The 27,081-nt window shown below is 45.9% G+C and overlaps 1 protein-coding gene across 1 annotated transcript; it reads left to right on the forward strand.

Annotated features, from left to right (window-relative positions):
• Positions 1–1,275: 1,275 nt before the first annotated feature.
• On the forward strand, positions 1,276–18,904 carry pigk (phosphatidylinositol glycan anchor biosynthesis, class K). The gene is made up of 11 exons (XM_029119071.2): positions 1,276–1,418; positions 2,069–2,122; positions 4,508–4,599; positions 5,033–5,168; positions 6,406–6,517; positions 6,647–6,743; positions 7,737–7,854; positions 10,001–10,111; positions 11,112–11,287; positions 14,443–14,515; positions 18,309–18,904. Exons 1-11 carry the CDS (start codon positions 1,299–1,301, stop codon positions 18,423–18,425), a joined length of 1,206 nt encoding a protein of 401 aa, XP_028974904.2. The 5' UTR covers positions 1,276–1,298; the 3' UTR covers positions 18,426–18,904.
• Positions 18,905–27,081: the final 8,177 nt, after the last annotated feature.

The raw sequence follows: 27,081 nt of genomic DNA on the forward strand, positions 1-27,081 counted from the left end.
TTTACGTTTTCTTATAATTTTTTTACTTTACTTAGTGACCATCTGTGTACATTTAGGGTGTGACATTAGAGAGTCACAAATAATTGTGATGAGTCAATTAGGTAATTCTTCCAATGTGTTTTAGCTGATAGCAGAACAGCAGCCCAAAAATTAGGACCTTCTTTACAAAAAGCCAAAGCGTACAATAATGGCTAGCATTACACTGTTAACTAGCTAGTCTACACGGCATGGATTCTCATAGAAAATGTAAAAATATGTTACAAATGAAACAGTCATATACTTGCTCTGAACAGCGTACATGAATGTATAATGTATCAGGCCCGGTTAAACAAGTGCCAGCTCCTCAAAGCTACAGCACAAAGGACGGAATAGATGGAGGAACAGGTCACAGGTGAGGTGCTAATGGTTTGGCTCGTGGTTATAATAGTGAAAGTGTCACGCAGTTTAACAGCAACTCAATGTAGCTACTTAGTAAGCTGCCCAGCTTGAACAAATACATGTTTTAGTTAATTGACACAAAAGCAAGACTTAATGCAATGGGCACTCTGTGACTAAACCTTAAAAAAAAAGCTGCCCTATACAATTCAGTGTCTTGTGTTTTTAAGTGTCTGTGTGCACGTGAAATTGGACAGGATGACCCAGGCCCTCAGTTGGGCTTCTCTGTGGTAGTCCAAACACAACCCTGGCATTGCAACCAGCTCAGTAGTTTTGCTAAGACAACAGAGCAACTACAAACTATTATTAGTTATAAATGTTTTATTACGAATACAAGGATTACAATCTAAACAGGCGGACTGAGCTGCACAGACAGTTATTCAACAGTATCAAAACATCACGCTATATAAATCTAATTGTTAGATCGAAAACAATACAATCTCATCATTTCCTCCAGTCTCTCTGTTTGCATTCAGTGTGACGAAAGGTAGTGAAACGTTCAAGTTAAAGGAGACGACCAGCTGATAAACAGGAAGGGGTTGGGTGTTCAATGAGCACCGCTGCGGGTTTAATGCGCGCGACTTTTGGGCCCCTTGTCCAAAATACACCCATCCACTAGGAGCAGCGCTGCGCAACTCTATGCTGAACGTATGGGCAGTGGTGTTATGTCAACAAGTATTCTAACATATGGCCACAGTGTAATTTAAACCACTGTATTGTTATTTTCAAATACAATACATTTGTATGGCTTCGTTTTATGTAATTTGCAGATAACTGTTTGTTCCGGGTACCAAAAAATCGTTAGTTTTTTTCAATTTAGGACTTTTATTTTGATTCTCCGTGGCCTTCTACGTCATCGGTGGATGGGGACTGCCGGCGTTAGCGCTTCCTGTATCAACATGGCTAGTTGCAGCTCTTTGAAAATATTGACGCTTTTAAGCCTGTTTCTTTCCCCTACCATAGTGGAAACTAATAATATTGAGGTAAATACCCATGTATAATTAATATCTCTACCAAATATTCGAATCATATGTACGTAGAAGTAATATTGCATTGTTTAGCTGAAACTCGCTAACGTTGTTAGCTTTTTAGTATGAAAGAAGCTGGACCTGTCATTTGTCCTCCCGTGTTGATTGCCTGCAGTGCTAACTATCCAACTGATTATGGTAGACTATGGTATGGTACTATGGTAATGGCTGTAGTGCGAATTTTCTGTCATGTCAGACTAATCAAGAAAGGCAGGAAATGTTGCTTACCACGCGTCTCAAAAACGATGTATTTGCTGCTAGTTTACATTATGTATATTTTTGCTTTATGTTTCTTAATTCTCACGTTGTTGTTGTCTGTCATGTCACAATAATTTAATTGTTCAGAATGACGCTGCGTTATTCGGTGCATTTGATTAATAAAAATACTTTGTAATGGTTTGAGCTCAAGTCCATTGTAGCTTGCTGAGGCCCCAATCTTTACATTGGTGTTTTATAGGATTTTGTTCAGTGATTGCCTGTATCGCTCCTCAAGTTGTTGCTAATATTATGACTCCACCGACACATGGATCAGAACTAGTATATTGTTTTTTTAATATCAATGTTTGCTGCACAATCTTACACGATGTTTGTGGGATTTAATGTAGGCTAAAGCTGGGCAGTTCTTCAGCAGTGGACACACCAACAACTGGGCCGTTTTGGTAAGTTATTGTGTAACTACACGCAGCTGTGTCTTGTAACTTGTGTCGTCATATCACAGATACATTTCCCACTGCCCCTTTAATGATAGGTGTATCTGCGGTAGAATCTCTCCCCAGTACAAGGACATGGTCATAGTAGTTATGCGCTTATGCACATTTGCAGACAAAGTTTCAAAAAATTTGTTTGTTATCGCTCCACTAGTAGATAGTGGGCACAGCCTGTCTGACCACTTTTTTTGGTAAATGTTGGCTGCCCTATAAATCACAATGAGCCTTGTCACATAGAGGCAAGCCCCTCATTTACAAGCCCCACCCACTACAAATGGTGGGGTTGGCTTTGCATCTTCTACCTAAGGATGTGAGGTCAACACTTACAATGGCTTTCCCTTATTAACCATGTCTTGTGGAAGCATTCAACTTCTTGACCAATTTCCTCATATTACTTAAATACAAATGGGACAGAACAACATACAAATGGCATGTTGTTCTGTTTTATATTTTTGTTTTAAAACACTAACATTCGAAATCAAGTAGTGTATGGTGACTTTGGTTTTATGTTGGGAAACATTTGTTTAAAAAGAAAAAAAGAAAGGTGTCTGAAATGTACTTTGTGGCACTACAGCTATTAATATTCAACTTGCCAATGCCAAAATCTAGCTTTGTTTTAAGTCCTGTTGGGACACAGTTTTTTTTTTTCTTAAAGGGATAGTTCGTCCAAAAATCATATTTTGGTGATAGTTCCCTTACCCCCAGTTGGTAGGCACATAGTACTTTTTTAAAACAATCCATTATTCATCTCTGTCTCAGTCAGTAATTTGCCTTATTTGCATTGTACACATTAATGAATGGAAAACCCTGTGGCAAAGCTGCTTTGCCAGCGGAAAACTACTCTAAAACACTCCAAATTAAGACAAGTGGTGTTTACCTCAAAGAACATGACAATGTTGTTTTCCTTGAAATAAAGTTTTAATTTTCACAATATAATTCTCATTGCAAACAAATGAGTACTTCCTGTGTTTACCGTTCTGTTTTGTTCACAATTGTATCAATCCACGCATTCGTTCAGGAAGAGTAAGTGTGTAGACATTTTTTTTATTCACTGGCCATAAAGCAAGTTATCTGTTCTGTCATATTCACTTTGGACCGTCAAATTTTATTTGCTTGAGAGAGAAAGGAAAATACATATAATGTCGGACTCTGAATACGAGCAGGAAGAAAATTTTTCGGGGGTTAGAGCCTTGTTCTAACCATGATACACAGGCAAGGATGGAGGAAAAAACAACGCACAGTTGTAATATATAGGCCTACAGCTCTGATGTGTTTTTAATGGAAGTCAAATTAACAAGAACATAGCATAACAATGAAAATAGACAACAATAACATCGACTGTGTTTAATTATAAAGCTTGATGAGTGATTTTGTATTTTTTATGTGATTCCTTGATCTTTTAATAAACAGTTTTGATGCTCAATGGCTAAATGTTTTCGGGTGGCTCAGATGTAATGAAGAGGGAATGATATGCTCTGTGTGCTAGAAGCAATGTGTTTGGGGGCTTAAGAAAACAGCCAAGCAGAAACTGTAGTCTGGATGCACTTAAATCCAATAAAATGTCTGCTAGTCCTGGACATACGGATGAGAAAAAAAATACAAATAAACAGGGTAAAATCTTACAAAAAAAGATCAAAACTGTTAATATGTAAATAACTAGATTCATTGTTTTTTTTTTTTGTTGCTATTAGGGAGGACATTGTAGCTGCTCACGTGGACAACAGGGCAGATTTAACACTATAATAGTTTTCTTTTTCAAATGACCAGATATTATATAAAGTCAATCACAGCTTGTTCACACTGACCTCTGACATCACTGCCAAAGAACAGAAGCTGTGGATGGTGGCTATAGGAAATAGTTTGCTAATGTCAGTTTGAATTCAGCCAATTCCACCGCCTGTTTTGTCAGTGTGCAGTTAAAAAGAAATCAATGCTACTTCAAGCGATCATTGAATGTAGTTTGAAGTGTTTTGGAGTTGTTTTCCACTTGCAGTGCAGCTTTGCGATAGGGGTACAAAACTTTTCCATTCATGAATTTGTGCTATGCTAATAACGCTAATTACAGACTAGGACCGCGTTGAATAATGGATTGTTTGACAGAATTACTCTGTGCCTTCTGAAATATCTTTTGGTAAGTCAACTTTGAGAAAAATATAAATTTTGGATGAACAACCACTTAAAAAAAAAATGTTTAAAATGCCTAAGATGCTTGAATTTTAATGAGGTGTCCGACATGTTGAATATTAATGAGGTGTCTGACATGTTGAATATTAATGAGGTGTCCGACATGTTTGACTTGAACATAGTGTCCAGGGTGATGTTTGTCTTTTCCACTAGGTTTGCACGTCCAGATTCTGGTTCAACTATCGCCATGTGGCTAACACTCTGTCTGTGTACCGCAGTGTTAAGAGGCTGGGCATTCCTGACAGGTAAATCACCCACACACCACACACTGCTAAGTTGACCCTGGTGGAGTCATGTTATGTGGAGAACTGATGTGCCCCAGTTTTTGACTGTGCAGTGATTTTCTTTACTTCTCAAACGCTTCACTGTTCAGAGCAGTGTTTCTCCCAGGACTCTGGCCCCCAGCCCCCGGCGCCTTCTGTTTTTTTCACTAACATAATGGAATCATACAGTCAAACCTAGTAGACCGCTGTAATGCCTGACTAAAAACCCAAGAGAGTCCAAACGTCTGACGGTCTGTTGAACTGGGTGGTGCTACTATCTGGTGAAGTCAAATCAACGAATCTCGTGATTTAATCAACAACAAAAAAATTCTGTCTGTGTGACGCACTTTGAACGGATGAAGGAGATCTTTGCATTATTATTATTGTTCCTCTCACCCCCCCCCCTTGTCTCCAGTCACATAGTTTTGATGCTTGCAGACGACATGGCCTGTAACCATAGAAACCCGAAGCCAGCGACAGTGTTCAGTCATAAGAACATGGAGCTCAACGTGTACGGAGATGATGTTGAGGTGGATTACCGTGGTTACGAGGTAAGACCAACTGTTCACAAAACCTTTCCTGTCAGATTTAGACCGAACGGGGCTAGAGGAGTTTATATGAGAAGGTGGGGTTTTGTTTTAAGACACAATCTACATTCAAGCCAACAATGTGTTCAGTAGCTTAAGATTTAATACATCAAGCCTCATGAAAGGGACAAATAGTTTTTATGGTCAGAGACAGCTTTATATTGGACTGTGTTTGGCTGGATTGCTTACACATGCTCCGTTCGGTGAAACAAAAGACAGTAGGTCCTGTTTCTGAGCATGAGGTCATTATAGTAGGTCAGTGAGACCTTGTGTGCTGCTGAATAGGCCTGCGCACGCAATCATGTGAATAACGGCATCTGATGTGCAACAATGTCCCGCCCCGGTGGTGTCCCGCCCCGGTGGTGTCCCGCCCCGGTGGTGTCCCGCCCCGGTGGTGTCCCGCCCCGGTGGTGTCCCGCCCCGGTGGTGTCCCGCCCCGGTGGTGTCCCGGTTGTTGAAGTTGCTTTATGTTAACGTAATGTGGTGGAAAATTAACAGTGGTATATACTGAGCTGAACACACACACAGAACAGCTTTTGATAAAAGAGCTAACATCAAACCGAAATGTTATCATTTCGCTATTCATCTGCATTGGAGAAACAACACTATCTTATCTGTAGCTTATCATAGTTGGTTTCAGGTTATTTACATAGCTAGGACTTTACTGGTTATTCAACTGTCTGTATTGCCACTCTAGCATGAGGGGGTTTATGTGTGATCAGGGGAAGGGTTGCTGTGGAAACTAAGATGACAGCCAGACTTTGTCTCTGTCCCCCTTTTTCTGTTTACACAGTTATTTTGATCAGCTGTTGTCAGATATTTTTCAGTAGGAAAAAAATAATTTGCGATATGGTTTTACTTCCTGTATGTTCTGACCAATGGATTGACAGTCTGATTGACACGTCATGCTGTTTCAGGATATGGTTTTACTTCCTGTATGGTCTGACCAATTGATTGACTGTCTGATTGACACGTCATGCTGTTTCAGGATATGGTTTTACTTCCTGTATGGTCTGACCAATTGATTGACTGTCTGATTGACTCGCCTTGCTGTTTCAGGATATGGTTTTACTTCCTGTATGGTCTGACCAATTGATTGACTGTCTGGTTGACACGCCTTGCTGTTTCAGGATATGGTTTTACTTCCTGTATGGTCTGACCAATGGATTGACTGTCTGGTTGACACGCCTTGCTGTTTCAGGTGACTGTTGAGAACTTCCTGCGTGTTCTGACTGGAAGGCTTCCACCAAGCACCCCAAGGTCCAAACGCTTGCTCTCTGATGACCGCAGTAACATCCTCATATACCTCACAGGTAACACTGGAGCAGACAGAGAAACACACACTCCTGGTGCTGACTGGTGAACTGACTGACTGGTGAACTGACTGACTGATGAACTGACTGACTGGTGAACTGACTGACTGGTGTGTTGGTGAACTCCAGGTCATGGTGGGAATGGATTCCTGAAGTTCCAGGACTCTGAGGAGATCAGTAATGTGGAGCTGGCCGACGCCTTCGAACAGATGTGGACCAAGAGGAGGTAGATATGGGGGGGGGGCTAACAGCCCACTAATGCCTTAATTACACACACACACACACACACACACACAGTCACCTCTCTCTCAGAAGGCAGAGACTTAACTTACTCTCTAAGGGAAATATGCTACATTAAAAAACCTTTATGGAGAGAAAGAAAGAAAGGATGAGGGTTGGAGGTGTTGTTTGGGCTTATTCTGGTCTCCCAGACAACTATGTTGTGAAGGAAAATATGTTGTTTTACTGCTGAAATAATGATATGGACCGGTGAACCATCCGGGAGTGTTGTTGGGGATGCCTGGTTATAATGATGTGAACCATCCGGGTGTGTTTCTGAGGATGCCTGGTCTTAATGATGTGGACCATCCGGGAGTGTTGTTGAGGATGCCTGGTTGTAATGATGTGGACCATCCGGGAGTGTTGTTGAGGATGCCTGGTTATAATGATGTGGACCATCCGGGAGTGTTGTTGAGGATGCCTGGTTAGAATGATGTGGACCATCCGGGAGTGTTGTTGAGGATGCCTGGTTATAATGATGTGAACCATCCGGGAGTGTTGTTGAGGATGCCTGGTTATAATGATGTGGACCATCCGGGAGTGTTGTTGAGGATGCCTGGTCGTAATGATGTGGACCATCCGGGAGTGTTGTTGAGGATGCCTGGTCATAATGATGTGAACCATCCGGGAGTGTTGTTGAGGATGCCTGGTTATAATGATGTGGACCATCCGGGAGTGTTGTTGAGGATGCCTGGTTGTAATGATGTGGACCATCCGGGAGTGTTGTTGAGGATGCCTGGTTGTAATGATGTGGACCATCCGGGAGTGTTGTTGAGGATGCCTGGTTACAGTACGGTAACACAAACGTCTGACTCCGTTTCGGAGGTTTCTACCACTGCATGTGCCTCTAAATGTCTGTGTCTCTCTCTGTGTCTCTCCCTGTCTCCCCCCCTGCTCTCTCTGCCCCCCCCCCCCGCTCCGTGTGTCTGTGTCCGTCCAGGTACAATGAACTGCTGTTCATCATTGATACATGTCAAGGTGCCTCCATGTATGAAAGGTTCTACTCTCCTAACATCATGGCTCTGGCCTCCAGTCAGGTGGGGGAAGACTCTCTGTCGGTGAGTACTCATCCTGCTGCTCTCATCCCAGGGGCCAACATCCCAGGGGCCAACTCAAAAAAATAATAATCTCACTGGCCTGAAATGTATTGGCCCGGACTGTATTTTTACTAGCCCGGACTGTATTTTAAAAAAGCACAAGATATATAATATGTAAATATCATATCAGAATATTGATTCATACCGCACATTTGTGCGTGAGACTTGAGAGCTGATGTTCAGGCAGACGTTCATTGGTGCAGTCGCATGGTTGTCAGCAGCCCGTTTGGCCGCATTACCTGCCACATGCTGCAGGGACTTAAGAGCAGGTTCTTGGTAGTTGTTTGTTTTCTTAATAAACAACCCTGCCTTGTCGTCTTTCGTCGGGAACACACAACATGAACGGCGGTGCCTGTGTCTCCTGCCATTATTGTTTTTGACCCATGGAAACAATGAAAACAAAAATTATTACGTTTGCTTTACCTCGTAAGACGCCATGTTTGGGTCCCACTTTAGAATGCACAATGAACTATGATTGGTCAAAACAGACAAGTCATTGAATATGATTGGTCAAAAAGAGGAGTAGAGTAGTGCAACAAGGTCCCTGAAAGGCAGGGGTGTGAGTGGTTAGTGATGGGTCCCAGAGTTCAGAGCAACCGCTAAACCACACTGTGCCGCAGTTTGTCAGAATGCTCTCAATTGTGCAGTGGTAAAGATTCAGAAGGATCCTGGAGGACAGACAGGCTTTCTTCAGCCTCCTCAAAAGGTACAGGCGCTGCTGCACCTTTTTGACCAGGGCTGAGGTGTTGAGGGGTCTAGGAAAGGTCCTCAGAGATGTGGACACCCAGGAATTTGAAGCTGGACAAACGCTCCACCTCAGTGCCATCGATGAGAACTGGGGCGTGGCTGCAGCCTTTAGACTTCCTGTAATCCACAATGAGCCCCTTGGTTTTATTTGCATTGAGGGCCAGGTTGTTATCAGCGAGGTGCATGACCTCCCTGTAGCCTGACTCGTCATTGTCACTGATCAGACCTACCACCGTTGTGTCGTCTGTGAACTTGATGATGGTGTTGGAACTGTGTACAGGAATGCAGTCGTGGGTGAAGAGGGAGTACCGGAGGGGGCTCAGCACACAGCCTTGTGGAACACCAGTGGTCAGTATCAGGGTGGAGGAGGCTCAACACGCAGCCTTGTGGAACACCAGTGTTCAGTATCAGGGTGGAGGGGGCTCAGCACGCAGCCTTGTGGAACACCAGTGTTCAGTATCAGGGTGGAGGGGACTCAGCACGCAGCCTTGTGGAACACCAGTGTTCAGTATCAGGGTGGAGGGGACTCAGCACGCAGCCTTGTGGAACACCAGTGTTCAGTATCAGGGTGGAGGGGACTCAGCACGCAGCCTTGTGGAACACCAATGTTCAGTATCAGGGTGGAGGGGACTCAGCACGCAGCCTTGTGGAACACCAGTGTTCAGGATCAGGGTGGAGGAGGTGAAGTTGTCTAACCTGACATACTGGGGTCTGTTGGTTAGGAAGTCCGAAGTCCAATTGCAGAGAGAGGGGCCCCAGGTCATGGAATTTGTTGACCAGCCTAGAGGGGATGACCGTGTTGAATGCTGAGCTAAAGTCTATGAATAGCATTCTCCCATAGGTGTTGGTTTTGTCCAGGTTGGTCAGGGCAGAGTGTAAAGCTGTGGAAATGGTGTCCTCTGTAGACTTGTTTGACCGGTAGGCAACTGGTAGGGATCCAGTGTTGGGTGGAGGCAGGACTTAATGTGGGCCTTTCGAAGCACTTCATAATCGTGGGGGTGAGTGCGACAGGTCAGAAGCGGACATAGAACCTCTAATTAGTGGGTGAAGGAGATGTAGCTGGCTGTGGGGGTGGGGTTCTTTGGCCTGTAGTCTGTGATTGCTTGGATGCCCTGACACATGCTTCTGGGTTTGGAGTTGTGGTTGAAGTGCTCCTCAATCTGCAGTTTGTGATCATGTTCAGCCATCTTGATGTCCCTTTTCAGGTTGGCCCTGGATGAGCTGTAGGCCAATGCATCGGCAGATTATTGTTGCTTAGCACCAGCCAGACAAATCGTTGTCATGACGTCTCTTGTTGTTATGACTCCAGCCCCAGCCAGACCAGACGTTGTCATGACGTCTCTTGTTGTTTTGACTCCAGCACCAGCCAGACCTGGCTATAGGGGTCCACCTGATGGACAGATACACCTTCTACCTGTTGGAGTTCCTGGAGGACATCCACCCTTCCAGCACCACCAACATGAAAGACCTGGTGAGACCCACATACATCTGTCTGTCTTTCCTCCAGTCTTTCTCTTTCTCTCTTTCCCTGTATTTCTCTGTCCCTCTGCCTGTCTCTTTCACTGTCTCTCTCTGTTTGTCTGTTTCTCTCTGTCTGTCTCTCTCTGTCTCTCTTTCTGTCTCTCTCTCTGTCTGTCTCTCTGTCTCTCTCTGTCTGTCTGTCTCTGTCTCTCTGTCTGTCACTTACTGCGGAGAGGAGATCTGGGGGGGGGGGGGCAAAGCTTCCCCCAGGTAGAATCTGTGCCCCCCCCCCCCCCCCGTCTTGTTTCCCCTTAAACACTGCAAATGGTATATTAATTAGATATGCCCCCCCCGGATAAATATGCCCCCCCCTCAGTCACTTCATGCTGGAGCCCTTCCTACTTCTCTGGATGTTGACTGGCAATGTCTGTCTTTTAAATGCATAGCAATACAATGGACCGATCATTAACATGAACAGGGCTCCTGTTCTATTGATTCTATTTCTGTGCCATTTTTTGGAGAGACAAAATCTTGATTGAAAATAGTTTTTTCATGTACTGTGCTTGGTATTATCGGTTTGAGAAGGGTTTTCTTTTACAGTTTCTTACTGAAGTGTTAGCTGGAGAAGAGCACAGCTTTACTGAAGTCAGTGAAAGCACTTAAAATGAACCCCCTTCTTCCCATTGATCCGCTGTCGTGAACGAGCTGCACAGGTCCTCTGGGTCTGATCTTCTGAGATGTCAACGTTGTTTTGTCACAGGCGTTGATTTTCTGAGATGTCAACGTTGTTTTGTCACAGGCGTTGACAGTTACTCAGTGTTTTAAAGTGGCGTGGTTAATCCTGAAGTACCCATGATGGAAGCATCAGGTTAGCAGGCATTTTGGGCCTGGTAGTGGACCTACAGGCATTTTAATTGTTCACTGCAGGGTGTTTTGGTTCCATAAAATGACAAATGTATTATTATAATGAATACAGTCTCCTGATTGGTTGTGCCTCTGTGTGTTTCCAGTTTAAGGTGTGTCCCAAGAGCCAGTGTGTGTCCACTCCAGGCCACCGTACTGACCTGTTTCTCAGAGACCCTGGTAGCGTCCTCATCACAGACTTCTTTGGAAGCGTCCGCAAAGTAGAGATCACCACGGATACCATCAATCTGACTGCTCCCATGGTGCACCTGGAGGACACAAGGTAAGACGTTGTTGTAGAGGGTGACGTGGTCACGGGTGACATCGTTGTGGATGAGGGTCACGTGGTCGAGGGTGACAACATTGAGGATGAGGATGACATGGTTGAGGTTGACGACGTTGTGGGTGACGTCGATGTTGTTGAGGAGGAGGAGGAGGATGTTGTTGTTGAGGAGGAGGAGGAGGATGTTGTTGTTGAGGAGGAGGAGGAGGATGTTGTTGTTGAGGAGGAGGAGGAGGATGTTGTTGTTGAGGAGGAGGAGGAGGATGTTGTTGTTGAGGAGGAGGAGGAGGATGTTGTTGTTGAGGAGGAGGAGGAGGATGATGATGTTGTTGAGGAGGAGGAGGAGGATGTTGTTGAGGAGGAGGAGGAGGATGTTGTTGTTGAGGAGGAGGAGGATGTTGTTGAGGAGGAGGAGGAGGATGTTGAGGAGGAGGAGGAGGAGGATGTTGAGGAGGAGGAGGAGGATGTTGAGGAGGAGGAGGAGGATGTTGAGGAGGAGGAGGAGGAGGAGGATGTTGAGGAGGAGGAGGAGGAGGATGTTGAGGAGGAGGAGGAGGAGGATGTTGAGGAGGAGGAGGAGGAGGAGGATGATGTTGAGGAGGAGGAGGATGATGTTGAGGAGGAGGAGGATGATGTTGAGGAGGAGGAGGAGGATGATGTTGAGGAGGAGGAGGAGGATGATGTTGAGGAGGAGGAGGAGGATGATGTTGAGGAGGAGGAGGAGGATGATGTTGAGGTGGAGGAGGAGGAGGATGATGTTGAGGAGGAGAAGAAGGAGGAGGAGGAGGATGATGTTGTTGTTGTTGAGGAGGAGGAGGATGATGATGTTGAGGATGATGGTTTCTTTGGCACTTTTAAGTTACCTCCCACAAGATGTCTGGCGAGAACTATGGAGGTCTTGATCAACTAGTGTGAAAAAGGTGTGACCAAACCCACATCACCATTTCATTACCACCATTTTACATGGAATGTTTTGAATCATCTGTCGTGGTCACGGTAACCAGGCCAGGCCGTAGGCTGTGTGACATGGGATGTTACTGAACAGAGAAGAGGGGTTTTAGGGGATTGTTTTAATTGTTCTAAACTTTTAATGGGTGTCCTGATTGGGGGAAACACTTTCAACTGTGACTGAGGATTTTACTGAGCTAAACGTGTTAGTTGATTGTATTAATTGGTCCCAATGTGCTTTAGGGTGAAACACTTTGAATGGGTTCAAAAGCTTGACATTAGTACCGGTAGGTGATCAGACCGATCAAGACATTGATTGACCTGATTGTCTGTCTGTCCTACTTTAGGTTCCTGTTTGGGACGATTTTAAGGGGAAAGTAATTTTTATACACGGCACTGAATCCCCCAAACCTTTTTGGACATTTTGTTTTGTCGGTTAGAGAATTGTCCCATTTTGCTTGAGTTTTGCTTGAAGCTTACCAGTAGGTGGCGGTAGAGACCAGTGTCATCCTTCACGCATTCAGTCAGTTGGCTCTGCTCCTGTGTGAAGTTGTGTACTTGCATGTCTGTGTGCGCACGTTTCATCCTGTTAGTCCCAAAACACTAATCACCTTATTATGTGCTATATTACATCAACAGTAAATATTCACTACAAACAATAAACCAGTGGTTTATAAAGGATTACACCGGCCATTTTAGCATTCCAAACAGAATATTGTGTTAATATAATATTATTAAACTGATCAGGGGTTTTCTCTGCCTTGTTGTAGTCAGGAAATATTTGGGGCTGGTGAGTCTAAATGCGAACTGACAGCCTATGGTTTGTACACGGGCCAGGGCGTTGGGCCTCGTTGCCGTGGCGTTGGGCCTCGTTGCCGTGGCGTTGGGCCTCGTTGCCGTGGCGTTGGGCCTCGTTGCCGTGGCGTTGGGCCTCGTTGCCGTGGCTTTGGGCCTCGTTGCCGTGGCGTTGGGCCTCGTTGCCGTGACGTTGGGCTTCTTTGCCGGGGCGTTGGGCTTCTTTGCCGGGGCGTTGGGCCTTGGACCTGGTTGTTTGGGGATTGTTTGGGGTCCTCTTCAGGTACAGACATGGTTCACTGCAGAGACCTTGATTACATGGAGATACAGTTGCATGATGTCTGTTATTTGTGGGACACCGTAACAGATTTCCTACATGTGACCAGGGGGTTGGGTTCTGCTTATGTTCAGGTTCTTATGAACGGCTCTGTGAAGGCCGTTGTGCTTTAATTGGAAACGTAATATAACACAGCTTGCAATGTTAATTAACTTTTATTGTAGCGCTGCTTTATTTAATTCTGTCAGCTTCTTTGCAAACCACAGGACAGCACAGCACACACACACACATATACACACACACACACATATACACGTATACACACATATACACGTATACACACACACACACACATACACACACACACACACACACACACACACACACATATACACACACACACACACACACACACATATACACACACACACACACATATACCCACACACATATACACACACACACACATACACACACACACATACACACACACACACTCCTCAGTCTTTCCAGTTCAGAACATGTCGCACTGCTCCCCCTGTCTCCCCCCCCCCCCCCACTCCCCTTGTTTCCCCCCCTTGCTCCTCCTGTCCCCCCTCCTGCTCCCCCCCTCCCCCCCCTCCTGCCCCCCCCCCCTCCTGCTCCCCCTGTCTCCCCCCTCCTGCTCTCCCTGTCTCCCCCCCCTCCTGCTCCCCCTGTCTCCCCCCCCTCCTGCTCCCCCTGTCTCCCCCCCCTCCTGCTCCCCCTGTCTCCCCCCCCTCCTGCTCCCCCTGCCCCCCCCTCCTGCTCTCCCTGTCTCCCCCCCCTCCTGCTCCCCCTGTCTCCCCCCTCCTGCTCCCCCTGTCTCGCTGTCCTTCTCCTTCTGTCTCTTTGTCTCGCTCCCTCTAAACAGCTCCTTTATTAAAACCAGGCTCCTAACATCCCTGTCATTATATCCAGGCTTAATGTTCTGATGAAAGGGGCTGGTAATAGATGTACTTTAAAGGTGAATGTTAACTGCCATACAGCGCCGAGAGAGACGCGCCCGAGAGAGACACGCAGACACGGTGGGAGGGAGGGAAAGAGAGAGCGAGACAATACCGTACATACGCAATACCGTAATGTGATGTTTGTGTGTGTTTCTTGATCCCATCAGACCAGTGAGAGAGCTGAGGACTGAGATCCAGACATATATGGACCAGCTCCCTGTGGCTGAGATTATACATCAGGTAAAACATACACACACTACTAATGATAACAACAGATGTCTTTCACCAGATTTCAACCCAGTCCACACTTCTGGTTTAACTCCACCACCAAAACACCAAGTTGTGGCATTTCTGGTTGCGGATTGGTGTTGCCTCCTTCCAACATCTGGATGTTAGCAGAATCTCTGTCTTGGCCTGTTAAGTGTGATCTGGTTGCCCAACGCCCGATTAGACCTCTTCATTTAGGGTGTTTCCTTCTATTTATTTCAGCCGTTAGAACTTTAGTCCTGGGAGTCTGTTTTCAATGAGACGGTCCATTATTTACCTACACTGTTCTGGCCAAGGTTGTTCTGTCTTCATGATTGGCTGAGTCGTTTTCTTTCTGTTAGCAATTACTAGTGACTAAACAGTAACAGGAGATTTTAACACACACACAAACACACACACGATTGGTTGTCACTCTCTCTGGCCCCTCTATAGAAAGGGGTTAATTAGTTTTAGTCAATCACATTAATAGATCTGGTCATTAGTTAATTCATTATTTGCTGATTGATTCTGGTGTTGGATGTTTTCGGCGTCATCGATCACCTAGAAAGCAGACATTTAATGCTCTTAATGATTCAGTGGGTTTGTTTTCTGAGAATAATAACGAAGATTGAATCAAAACGTTAAGTGGGCTGACTGGATGACCTCATAAAACAGGATCATTTAAATGTGTAAAATATAAACAAAAACAGAATGCTGTTATGTGCAAATCATGTTTAACCCTGTAGTCAATAGGAAGTGGCCCAAAGACAACGTATCAGATGTTGTAACTGAGAAATTGTTGTTCCTTGAAAAGTACATGCCCACTTTGAATTGATGCCAGCAACATGTTTCAAAAAAATTGGGACAGTGCCAACAAAGACTTGAAAAGTTGTGTAATGCTAAAAAATAAACCTTGAGGAACATCTCACAACTAATTAGGTTAATTGGCAACAGTAACAAGTAATAAAAGCATTCCAGAGAGGCTGAGTCTTTCAGATGTAAAGATGGGGAGGGGTTCACCACTCTGTGAAATATTGCACTCAGGGGGCAAGGCTGGAGAGGGACCACCCAGCTTGTTATCAGCACACAGTTCAAAAGCCAGCATCCGTGATGGTATGGGGGTGCATTAGTGCACATGGCATGGGTGACTTGCACATCTGTGAAGGCACCATTAATTTTGAACAATATAAGGTTTTGGAGCAACATATGCTGCCATCCAGACAATGTCTTTTTCAGGGAAGGCCTTACTTATTTCAGCAAGACAAGACAATGCCAAACCACATTCTGCATGTATCACAACAGCATGGCTCTGTAGTAAAAGAGTCTGGGTGCTAAACTGGCCTGCCTGCAGTCATGACCCGTCCCCTATTGAAAACATTTGGCAAATTATGAAACAAAAAATACAACAAAGGAGACCCCGAACTGTTGAGCAGCTGAAATCCCATAAGCAAGAATGGGAAAACATTTCAGTTTCAAAACTACAGCAATTGGTCCCCTCAGTTCCCAAACGCTTACAAAGTTTTGTTAAAAGAAGAGGTGATGCCCATCCCAACTTTTATGAGACGTGTTGCTAGTGGGTGTGCATTATTCAAGAAACCATAAAACCTCTCAGTTTTAACTTTGATATGTTGTCTTTGTACTATTGTCAATAGTACATTATTATAGGGATACATTATTCTGTTTTTATTAGCATTTTACGCAGCGTCCCAACTTTTTTGGAAACAGGGTTGTATAACAGCAAAAAAGTTGCCATTTCAGCATTGTAGAATATTGGATTATATTTTTTGTTATTTACCTTTATTTATTACTTTGGCGTGTGTATAATTCACATGATAAAACAACGCTTATTTTTTTTGCTTAAAGTTCCATGATTATTAAAATAAAATATGTACATATAGTAGAATTAAACATAGCAAAAAAAATAAACACACATCACAAGCAGACACATTTTCCTCCCCCGAAACCTTCAGCACTGATCTAAATTAATTCTTCCCTTAGTTCATTTTGCTGATTATTGCACTTATGTCAGGCAGCAAAAGTCAAGGCAATTTGACTTAGTCTAGGCGTATCAATTAGCACCCAATCCTGTGTTCTCATGCTGTAAGTATTTTTTAGTTTTTTTACTTGATGAACCAAATGAAATACTGAATGTCATCTATTGGTTTAATTGTTGAATAGAGTCATTTTGAATAGATCTCTCACATTCCTGCTCTCTTTCACCCTCACATTCCTCCTCTCTTTAGCCCTCACATTCCTCCTCTGTTTAGCCCTCACATTCTTCCTCTTTTTTCTCATCCAGTCTTTAGAATCACACCATCCTGCAATTACTGCAGTTGCCTCCTCACATTGTGGTTATGAGTAAATTACTTAATTGACTCACCTTTTGAATTAAGAAGTTATCTTAATTGAGTCACCTGTTCATTTGAATGTCATTTTAATTGAGTCACCTGTTAATTTGAATGTATCTTAATCATCTTAATTAACAAAATTGAGGTACATAATGATTTGCCTGTTCAAATTGGATGGTTATCCTTCCGGTGTACTGGGAGGTTGTGGGCCCTGTCCATCCTTAGGGCAGCGCGTGTCTGTGTGTTCTTTGCTCGTCCCCTCTATATACTTTATTACATGTGAAGACGGTGGCGCTTGGGACCCAAACCGTGCCCTGTTGCCTAGGCCATGGGGGACTCTGGGCTCCAGTAGGGTACTATCTAGGGGGTAGGGGGATATTTGGGAGGGGGTCCTCCTGTAGAGGTGAACTCATCTGTCTCCAGAATATTCTCTGTGTATTACCATATAAATGGGCTCCTGCTGAAGCGCAATACAGATGAACATTTACAAGTATAATCTGGCTAACTGATGAGGTGGCAGGGAATGGGGCCAGGCAGACAGACAGGAAGGCAGGCAGACAGGAAGGCAGGCAGACAGACAGACAGGAACGCAGACAGGGAGACAGACAGACAGGAAGGCAGGTAGACACAAACAGACAGACAGACAGACAGACAGACAGGAAGGCAGGCAGACAGACAGGAAGGCAGGAAGGAAGACAGGTAGGCAAGAAGGCAGACAGACAGGAAGGAAGGAAGTCAGACAGACAGGAATGCAAACAGTCCGGCAGACAGGAAGACAGACAGACAGACAGGCAGGTAGACACAAACAAACAGACAGACAGACAGGAAGGCAGGAAGGCAAGAAGGCAGACAGACAGACAGACAGACAGACAAGGAGGCAGACAGACAGACAGACAGGCAGGCAGGCAGACAGGAAAAGACAGACAGACAGATGGGAAGGAAGGAAGTCAGACAGACAGACAGGGCAGGCAGACAGACAGGGTTGGTTAAGGGGTTAGAGGGGTGAATGTTTGTATGTAGTACACAGGGAAGTGGTGTGTGCTCCTCAACTGTTCCTTCTCTCATCTAAACTGTTCCTCCTCCTCTAAACTGTTATTTCTCTGAACTGTTTACCCTGTCCTCCTCTAAACTGTTCCTCATCTAGTATTCTTCCTTTCCACTAACTCATCCTCTCCTCTTCTAATCTGCTTCTTGTCTAAACTCATCCTCCTCTCTTCTAAACTGTTCCTTGTCTTAACTCATCCTCCTCTCTTCTAAACTGTTCCTTGTCTAAACTCATCCTCCTCTCTTTTAAACTGTTCCTTGTCTTAACTCATCCTCCTCTCTTCTAAACTGTTCCTTGTCTAAACTCATCCTCCTCTCTTCTAAACTGTTCCTTGTCTTAACTCATCCTCCTCTCTTCTAAACTGTTCCTTGTTTAAACTCCTCCTGTCCTCTAGAAACCCAAGCAGAAGGACTGGCACCCTCCTGATGGATTCATCCTGGGCCTGTGGACTCTCATTCTGCTGGTCTTCTTCAAGACATACGGCATCAAGCACCTCAAACACATCTTCTGACCCCTGACCTATCAGATTAACTCTTCCCCAGGTCAGTTCTTCACGGGTCAGTCTTTGCGTGGCCCCGGTCAAGACCACTGGATTACTTGAAGACCTCCAAACATCAGTCTTTTGTTTTCTTTTAATGTTTATTCCCTAAAGAAAAATGTTCCAAACATTTTTATGCTGGATTTTTGTACTTCACAAGGAATGCCGGGAATGTTTCCGGAATGTTTCAACTGTACTTTAAAGGGTGTTGGAGAGGGAAGTGTAGCACATGCTGGCCTGTCCGTCCTGCCTGCCAGACCCCTTGAGGAGGAGGTTGTGTTTTTGGACCTCTATGGACCCGATCGGTCCAGTACTGCCCGCAATCTGAAGGTTCTTTTATGTTGTGGATGTTGGTTTGATTGGGGCTAGATTGTTGCAGGGTTCAATTTACACATTTAAAGAGGGAAGTGAAAAATGAATGAAGAGGACAAAATAAAGGACTATGCTTGGTTGACTGTCTCCTTTTATGTTCCAACAACAAGGTGTGTGTCTGTATGTTTTCATCTTTCATTCTCATAGTTAATGTATCGGTTCTCCAACCCTGTTCCTGGAGATCTACCCTCCTGTAGGTTTTAACACCAGCAGTGTTCCTGGAGATCTACCCTCCTGTAGGTTTTAACACCAGCAGTGTTCCTGGAGATCTACCCTCCTGTAGGTTTTAACACCAGCAGTGTTCCTGGAGATCTACCTTCCTGTAGGTTTTAACTCCTGCCCTGTTTTAGCTGACCTGATTGAGCTTAACATCCTGCAATAAATTAGGTGTGCAAGATCGGGTCGAAGAGAACTTTCAGAAACAGGGTTGGAATTACACATTTCAGGAGGGTGGCTTTCCAGGAACAGGCTGTTTGTGTAAATGTGTGTAGGGGACGCCATTTCAGATGCAGAGCTGTGACTAAAAAGGCCCTGAACTGAGTGGACTGATAAGAATTTAATTTATTTGAGAGCATCCCACTCTGCATATTTCAACACTGGGACGTTAGCTTTGAGTGATACTGAGCTCAATGTCCCATGAGTCCCTGGTCTAAAATAGTGTACTATATAGGGAAACATCTGGTTTAGAGTTGTGTACTATACAGGGAATATGTCTCTGGTCTGGAGTAGTGTACTACAGTGGGGAGAACAAGTATTTGGTACACTGCCGATTTTGCAGGTTTTCCTACTTACAAAGCATGTAGAGGTCGGTCATTTTTATCATAGGTACTCTTCAATTGTGAGTGACGGAATCTAAAACAAAGATTTTTAAATAATTAATTTGCATTTTATTGCATGACATAAGTATTTGATCACCTACCAACCAGTAAGAATTCTGACTCTCACAGACCTGTTAGTTTTTCTTTAAAAAGTCCTCTTGTTGTCCACTCATTACCTGTATTAACTGCACCTGTTTGAACTTGTTACCTGTATAAAATACACCTGTCCACACACTCAATCAAACTGACACCAACCTCTCCACAATGGCCAAGACCAGAGAGCTGTATTAGGACTTCAGGGATAAAATTGTAGACCTGCACAAGGCTGGGATGGGCTACAGGACAATAGGCAAGCAGCTTGGTGAGAAGGCAACAACTGTTGGCGCAATTATTAGAAAATGGAAGAAGTTCAAGATGACGGTCAATCTCCCTCGGTCTGGGGCTCCATGCAAGATCTCACCTCATAGGGCATCAGTGATCATGAGGAAGGTGAGGGATCAGCACAGAACTACACGGCAGGACCTGGTCAATGATCTGAAGAGATCTGGGACCACAGTCTCAAAGAAAACCATTAGTAACACACTGCCGTCATGGATCAAAATCCTGCAGCGCACGCAATGTCCCCCTGCTCAAGCCAGCGCATGTCCAGGCCCGTCTGAAGTTTGCCAATGACCATCTGGATGATCCAGAGGAGGAATGGGAGAAGGTCATGTGGTCTGTTAAGACAAAAATAGAGCTTTTTGGTCTAAACTCCACTCGCCGTGTTTGGAGGAAGAAGAAGGATGAGTACAACCCCAAGAACACCATCCCAACCGTGAAGCATGGAGGTGGAAAAATCTTTCTTTGGGGATGCTTTTCTGCAAAGGGGACAGGACAACTGCACCGTCTTGAGGGGAGGATGGATGGGGCCATGTATCACGAGATCTTGGCCAACAACCTCCTTCCCTCAGTAAGAGCATTGAAGATGGGTCATGGCTGGGTCTTCCAGCATGACAACGACCCGAAACACACAGCCAGGGCAACTAAGTGGCCTAGCCAGTCTCCAGACCTGAACCCAATAGAACATCTTTGGAGGGAGCTGAAAGTCTATATTGCCCAGCGACAGCCCCAAAACCTGAAGGATCTGGAGAAGGTCTGTATGGAGGAGTGGGCCAAAATCCCTGCTGCAGTGTGTGCAAACCTGGTCAAGAACTACAGGAAACTCATGATCTCTGTAATTGCAAACAAAGGTTTCTGTACCAAAATTAAGTTCTGCTTTTCTGATGTATCAAATACTTATGTCATGCAATAAAATGCTAATGAATTACTTAAAAATCATACAATGTGATTTTCTGGATTTTTTTTTAGATTCTGTCACTCACAGTTGAAGAGCACCGATGATAGAAATTACAGACTTCTACATGCTTTGTAAGTGGGAAAACCTGCAAAATCGGCAGTGTACCAAATACTTGTTCTCCCCACTGTATATTGGGAATGGGTCTCTGGTCTGGAGTAGTGTACTTTATTGGGAATGGGTCTCTGGTCTGGAGTAGTGTCCTATATAGAGAGTGGTTTGTGAACATAGTCTCAGGTTCAGTTTATTAAAGGGTCTTTCCTGTACGTTTACCTCCTGGCCCTGGAGGTCTTTGTAGTAGTAGGAGTGGGGGTCATTTGATTATAACATTTGATTGCTCTTTTTTGGATATTAATCAGAAGGGGGAATTGGCCTAGTTCTGCCCTCTCTCTTTATCTCTCTTCTGCCTCCCTCCCACCAGCGTAATCATTTGATGAACAGTCATGTTAATTCTCACTCCAGTTCTCCCCTGTTAATGGGGAGTGACAACCTGAGAATCGCTGACTAAATTAAATCTCCAACACATTAGGTCACTCTATTTTCTGTTAGCCTCTCTCTCTCCCTCTGTCAGTCTGTCTCTCTCTCCCTCTGTCAGTCCGTCTCTCTCTCCCTATGTCAGTCCGTCTCTCTCTCCCTCTGTCAGTCCGTCTCTCTCTCCCTCTGTCAGTCCGTCTCTCTCTCCCTCTGTCAGTCCGTCTCTCTCTCCCTCTGTCAGTCCGTCTCTCTGTCCTTTTTTCTCTCCAGTATCTTCTGTTGGCCTCCTTGTTCAGGAGTGACTGGTGATAAAAGCACAGATTGAATCTCTGCTGGTTTCACTTTCCTTTTGGTTGTTTGTCCTGTCCAGCCTTCTGCCTGACTGGCTGTCACACACGCACGCGCACGCGCACGCGCACGCGCACGCACACGCGCACGCACACACACACACAGGCAATGTATATGTATGGCAGTACTACATCTGCATCAGTGACTGACTAACACTTGTTATGTATTATTTATGCACCACTTTATTTCATAATTCCTTTCCTTATTCTTTTCTCGTCCTCTCTCCTTGTTCCTCACTTCTTTCTTCATCCTCCTCCTCGTTCTTCACTTCATCTCCCCTATCCCTCCTCTCTTTCCTCATGGCCTCTCCACCTTTTTCCCATTCCTCATCATCCCTCCTCACCTCCCCTCTTCCCCCTCTTTTAATACCTTGCCATGTCTCCTCTCCTCCCTAATCCCCTCCTCCTTTCCTGTGTTCCTGTTCTTCCCATTTGTCCTGATCTCCCCTTGGAAAAAAATAATGTTGCTGTATGTTTTTATAAAATAATTTTCTGCTATTAAAGTTTGTTGATTAAAATGTTTTGGGGATCTAAGAAGTGTAGGGTTGTATGTCTGTTCTGCAATGTAAGTTACTGGTTTGTCTCTAAGTGTGTTATGTATTCACCTGGCATCACAAAGGTTTGGTCAAAAGCAGTTCAGGTGACATTTAGTTAGGGTGACACTGGGCAGCGTCTTCCCAAGTTCGGGTGACATTGGGGAGCGTCTTCCCAAGTTAGGGTGACATTGGGGAGCGTCTTCCCAGTTAGGGTGACATTGGGGAGCGTCCTCCCACTTAGGGTGACATTGGGGAGCGTCTTCCCAAATTAGGGTGACATTGGGGAGCGTCTTCCCAAGTTAGGGTGACATTGGGGATGTCGTCTTCCCAGTTAAGGTGACATTGGGGAGCGTCTTCCCAGTTAGGGTGACATTGGGGAGCGTCTTCTCAAGTTAGGGTGACATTGGGGAGCATCTTCCCAGTTAAGGTGACATTGGGGAGCGTCTTCCCAAGTTAGGGTGACATTGGGGAGCGTCTTCCCAGTTAGGGTGACATTGGGGAGCGTCCTCCCACTTAGGGTGACATTGGGGAGCGTCTTCCCAAATTAGGGTGACATTGGGGAGCGTCTTCCCAAGTTAGGGTGACATTGGGGATGTCGTCTTCCCAGTTAAGGTGACATTGGGGAGCGTCTTCCCAGTTAGGGTGACATTGGGGAGCGTCTTCTCAAGTTAGGGTGACATTGGGGAGCATCTTCCCAGTTAAGGTGACATTGGGGAGCGTCTTCCCAAGTTAGGGTGACATTGGGGAGCGTCTTCCCAGTTAGGGTGACATTGGGGAGCGTCCTCCCACTTAGGGTGACATTGGGGAGCGTCTTCCCAGTTACGGTGACATTGGGGAGGGTCCTCCCACTTAGGGTGACATTGGGGAGCGTCTTCCCAAATTAGGGTGACATTGGGAGCGTCTTCCCAAGTTAGGGTGACATTGGGGAGCGTCTTCCCAGTTAAGGTGACATTGGGGAGCGTCTTCCCAGTTAGGGTGACATTGGGGAGCGTCTTCTCAAGTTAGGGTGACATTGGGGAGCATCTTCCCAGTTAAGGTGACATTGGGGAGCGTCTTCCCAGTTAGGGTGACATTGGGGAGCGTCTTCCCAGTTAGGGTGACATTGTGGAGCGTCTTCCCAGTTAGGGGAACATTGGGGAGCGTCTTCGGTAGAAGCTAATATGGCAACTCATTTAATATCATAGAGCCATCTGTTCACCATCAATGGTTTTTTGTTGTTTCCAAGTTCTGATTTATGATCTATGATCTTTTAAATTCTAAGGGTCTGGAAGCACTTTTGTCTCTGACAGTTTTAGGATTGTATTGCAAACACAAACACAGTTCAGGAAAAACAGCATGTGACTGTTTGATTACTGCCAAATTGCCATGGAAAGTACTATCATTGATCTCAGACTGGCATCCAACTTTTCTGTCAGCCAATAATATAGCTTAATATTGATGGTCATCAATTTTAATCATCATAATAACTGTAATTTCACTATGTAACAGCCCATAATATCTCCCCAGATATTTACGTATAGCTACCACTGCAGAACATTTTTGTCTGCCTATTGGTCTGTCTGTGAATTTCCTGTGGGTCTTGGTGAGCTATTCCCCATAGATCAGTTTTCTGGACCCATGAGAAACAATTCACCAGGACTCAGTAGTTTACCAGGACCTATGGACACCATACTGCCAGCAGAGCGGTCCACAATTCTGTTGTATTCCGAGGTGTAGGATTTCTGTGTTCCACAGCGGTTTAATTGGCATCCCAGATGTGTTCAATAACGTTGAGATCTAGTGACTTAGGTGGGAATGGCAAGACCCCAAACTCAGATGAGTGTGTCTCTAACCATCGTTTGGTGTGTCTAGACTTGTGTGGTGGTGCATTGTCCTGTTGGAAGAGGCCAAACCCATCAGAATGAACGCAGGACATGAACGGGTGTAACATGTCAGAAAGGATCCACACAGTGTTCACCTGTCAGAGATGTTTGTAGATGTACCAGGGGTCCCATTGAATACCAGCTAAACAAACCCCATACCATGATGGAGCCCCCACCAGCCTGTACAATGCCCTGTTGACATGGAGCCCCCACCAGCCTGTATAATACCCTGTTTACATGGAGCCCCCACCAGCCTGTACAATACTGTGTTTACATGGAGCCCCCACCAGCCTGTACAATACTGTGTTTACATGGAGCCCCCACCAGCCTGTACAATACTGTGTTGACATGGAGCCCCACCAGCCTGTACAATACTGTGTTGACATGGAGCCCCACCAGCCAATACAATGCCCTGTTGACATGGAGCCCCCACCAGCCAGTACAATACTGTGTTGACATGGAGCCCCCACCAGCCTGTACAATACTGTGTTGACATGGAGCCCCCACCAGCCTGTACAATACTGTGTTGACATGGAGCCCCCACCAGCCTGTACAATACTGTGTTGACATGGAGCCCCACCAGCCTGTACAATACTGTGTTGACATGGAGCCCCCACCAGCCTGTACAATACTGTGTTGACATGGAGCCCCCACCAGCCTGTATAATGCCCTGTTGACATGGAGCCCCACCAGCCAGTACAATACCCTGTTGACATGGAGCCCCACCAGCCTGTATAATGCCCTGTTGACATGGAGCCCCCACCAGCCAGTACAATACTGTGTTGACATGGAGCCCCACCAGCCTGTATAATGCCCTGTTGACATGGAGCCCCACCAGCCAGTACAATACCCTGTTGACATGGAGCCCCCACCAGCCTGTATAATGCCCTGTTGACATGGAGCCCCACCAGCCAGTACAATACCCTGTTGACATGGAGCCCCACCAGCCTGTATAATGCCCTGTTGACATGGAGCCCCACCAGCCTGTATAATGCCCTGTTGACATGGAGCCCCACCAGCCTGTATAATACCCTGTTGACACGGAGCCCCCACCAGCCTGTATAATGCCCTGTTGACATGGAGCCCCCACCAGCCTGTACAATACTGTGTTGACATGGAGCCCCCACCAGCCTGTACAATACTGTGTTGACATGGAGCCCCACCAGCCTGTACAATACTGTGTTGACATGGAGCCCCACCAGCCTGTACAATACCCTGTTGACATGGAGCCCCACCAGCCTGTATAATGCCCTGTTGACATGGAGCCCCACCAGCCAGTACAATACTGTGTTGACATGGAGCCCCACCAGCCTGTATAATGCCCTGTTGACATGGAGCCCCACCAGCCAGTACAATGCCCTGTTGACATGGAGCCCCACCAGCCTGTATAATGCCCTGTTGACATGGAGCCCCACCAGCCAGTACAATACTGTGTTGACATGGAGCCCCCACCAGCCTGTACAATACCCTGTTGACATGGAGCCCCCACCAGCCTGTACAATACTGTGTTGACATGGAGCCCCACCAGCCTGTATAATACCCTGTTGACATGGAGCCCCACCAGCCTGTATAATGCCCTGTTGACATGGAGCCCCCACCAGCCTGTACAATACTGTGTTGACATGGAGCCCCACCAGCCTGTACAATACTGTGTTGACATGGAGCCCCCACCAGCCTGTATAATACCCTGTTGACATGGAGCCCCACCAGCCAGTACAATACTGTGTTGACATGGAGCCCCACCAGCCTGTATAATGCCCTGTTGACATGGAGCCCCACCAGCCAGTACAATGCCCTGTTGACATGGAGCCCCACCAGCCTGTATAATGCCCTGTTGACATGGAGCCCCACCAGCCAGTACAATACTGTGTTGACATGGAGCCCCCACCAGCCTGTACAATACCCTGTTGACATGGAGCCCCCACCAGCCTGTACAATACTGTGTTGACATGGAGCCCCACCAGCCTGTATAATACCCTGTTGACATGGAGCCCCACCAGCCTGTATAATGCCCTGTTGACATGGAGCCCCCACCAGCCTGTACAATACTGTGTTGACATGGAGCCCCACCAGCCTGTACAATACTGTGTTGACATGGAGCCCCCACCAGCCTGTATAATACCCTGTTGACATGGAGCCCCACCAGCCTGTACAATACTGTGTTGACATGGAGCCCCCACCAGCCTGTACAATACTGTGTTGACATGGAGCCCCCACCAGCCTGTACAATACTGTGTTGACATGGAGCCCCACCAGCCTGTACAATACTGTGTTGACATGGAGCCCCCACCAGCCTGTATTATACCCTGTTGACATGGAGCCCCCACCAGCCTGTACAATGCCCTGTTGACATGCAGGATCCATGGCTTCATGAGGTTTTCTCCACACACAGATTCTTCCATCTGCCTGAAACAGTTGGAAATGCGACTCGTCAGTGTTGTGCTCCCAAGTCCTGGCGAGGCGCATAGCTGTGTGTCCAGTGCCACTCCAGGACCGTGAGATGCTTCTTACGGAGCCACTCCTTAGTTGCCCTGGCTGTGTGTTTCGGGTCGTTGTCATGCTGGAAGACCCAGCCACGACCCATCTTCAATGCTCTTACTGAGGGAAGGAGGTTGTTGTCCAAGATCTCGTGATACATGGCCCCATCCATCCTCCCCTCCATACGGTGCAGTCGTCCTGTCCCCTTTGCAGAAAAGTATCCCCAAATAATGATGTTTCCACCTCCCTGCTTCACGGTTGGGATGGTGTTCTTGGGGTTGTACTCATCCTTCTTCTTCCTCCAAACACGGCGAGTGGAGTTTAGACCAAAAAGCTCAATTTTTGTTTCATCAGACCACATGACCTTCTCCCATTTCTCCTCTGGATCATCCATGGGGAAAGGCCAGGC

This window comes from Esox lucius, chromosome 3 (genome assembly GCF_011004845.1).
Source record: "Esox lucius isolate fEsoLuc1 chromosome 3, fEsoLuc1.pri, whole genome shotgun sequence".
NCBI classification, from domain to species: Eukaryota; Metazoa; Chordata; class Actinopteri; order Esociformes; family Esocidae; genus Esox; species Esox lucius.

Coding starts and splice junctions, on each gene's coding strand:
- pigk (XM_029119071.2), top strand. CDS start 1,299: ATGGGGACTGCCGGCGTTAGCGCTTCCTGTATCAACATGGCTAGTTGC. Junction 1,419..2,068: donor TGGAAACTAATAATATTGAG/GTAAATACCCAT, acceptor GATTTAATGTAG/GCTAAAGCTGGGCAGTTCTT. Junction 14,516..18,308: donor TGGCTGAGATTATACATCAG/GTAAAACATACA, acceptor CCTGTCCTCTAG/AAACCCAAGCAGAAGGACTG.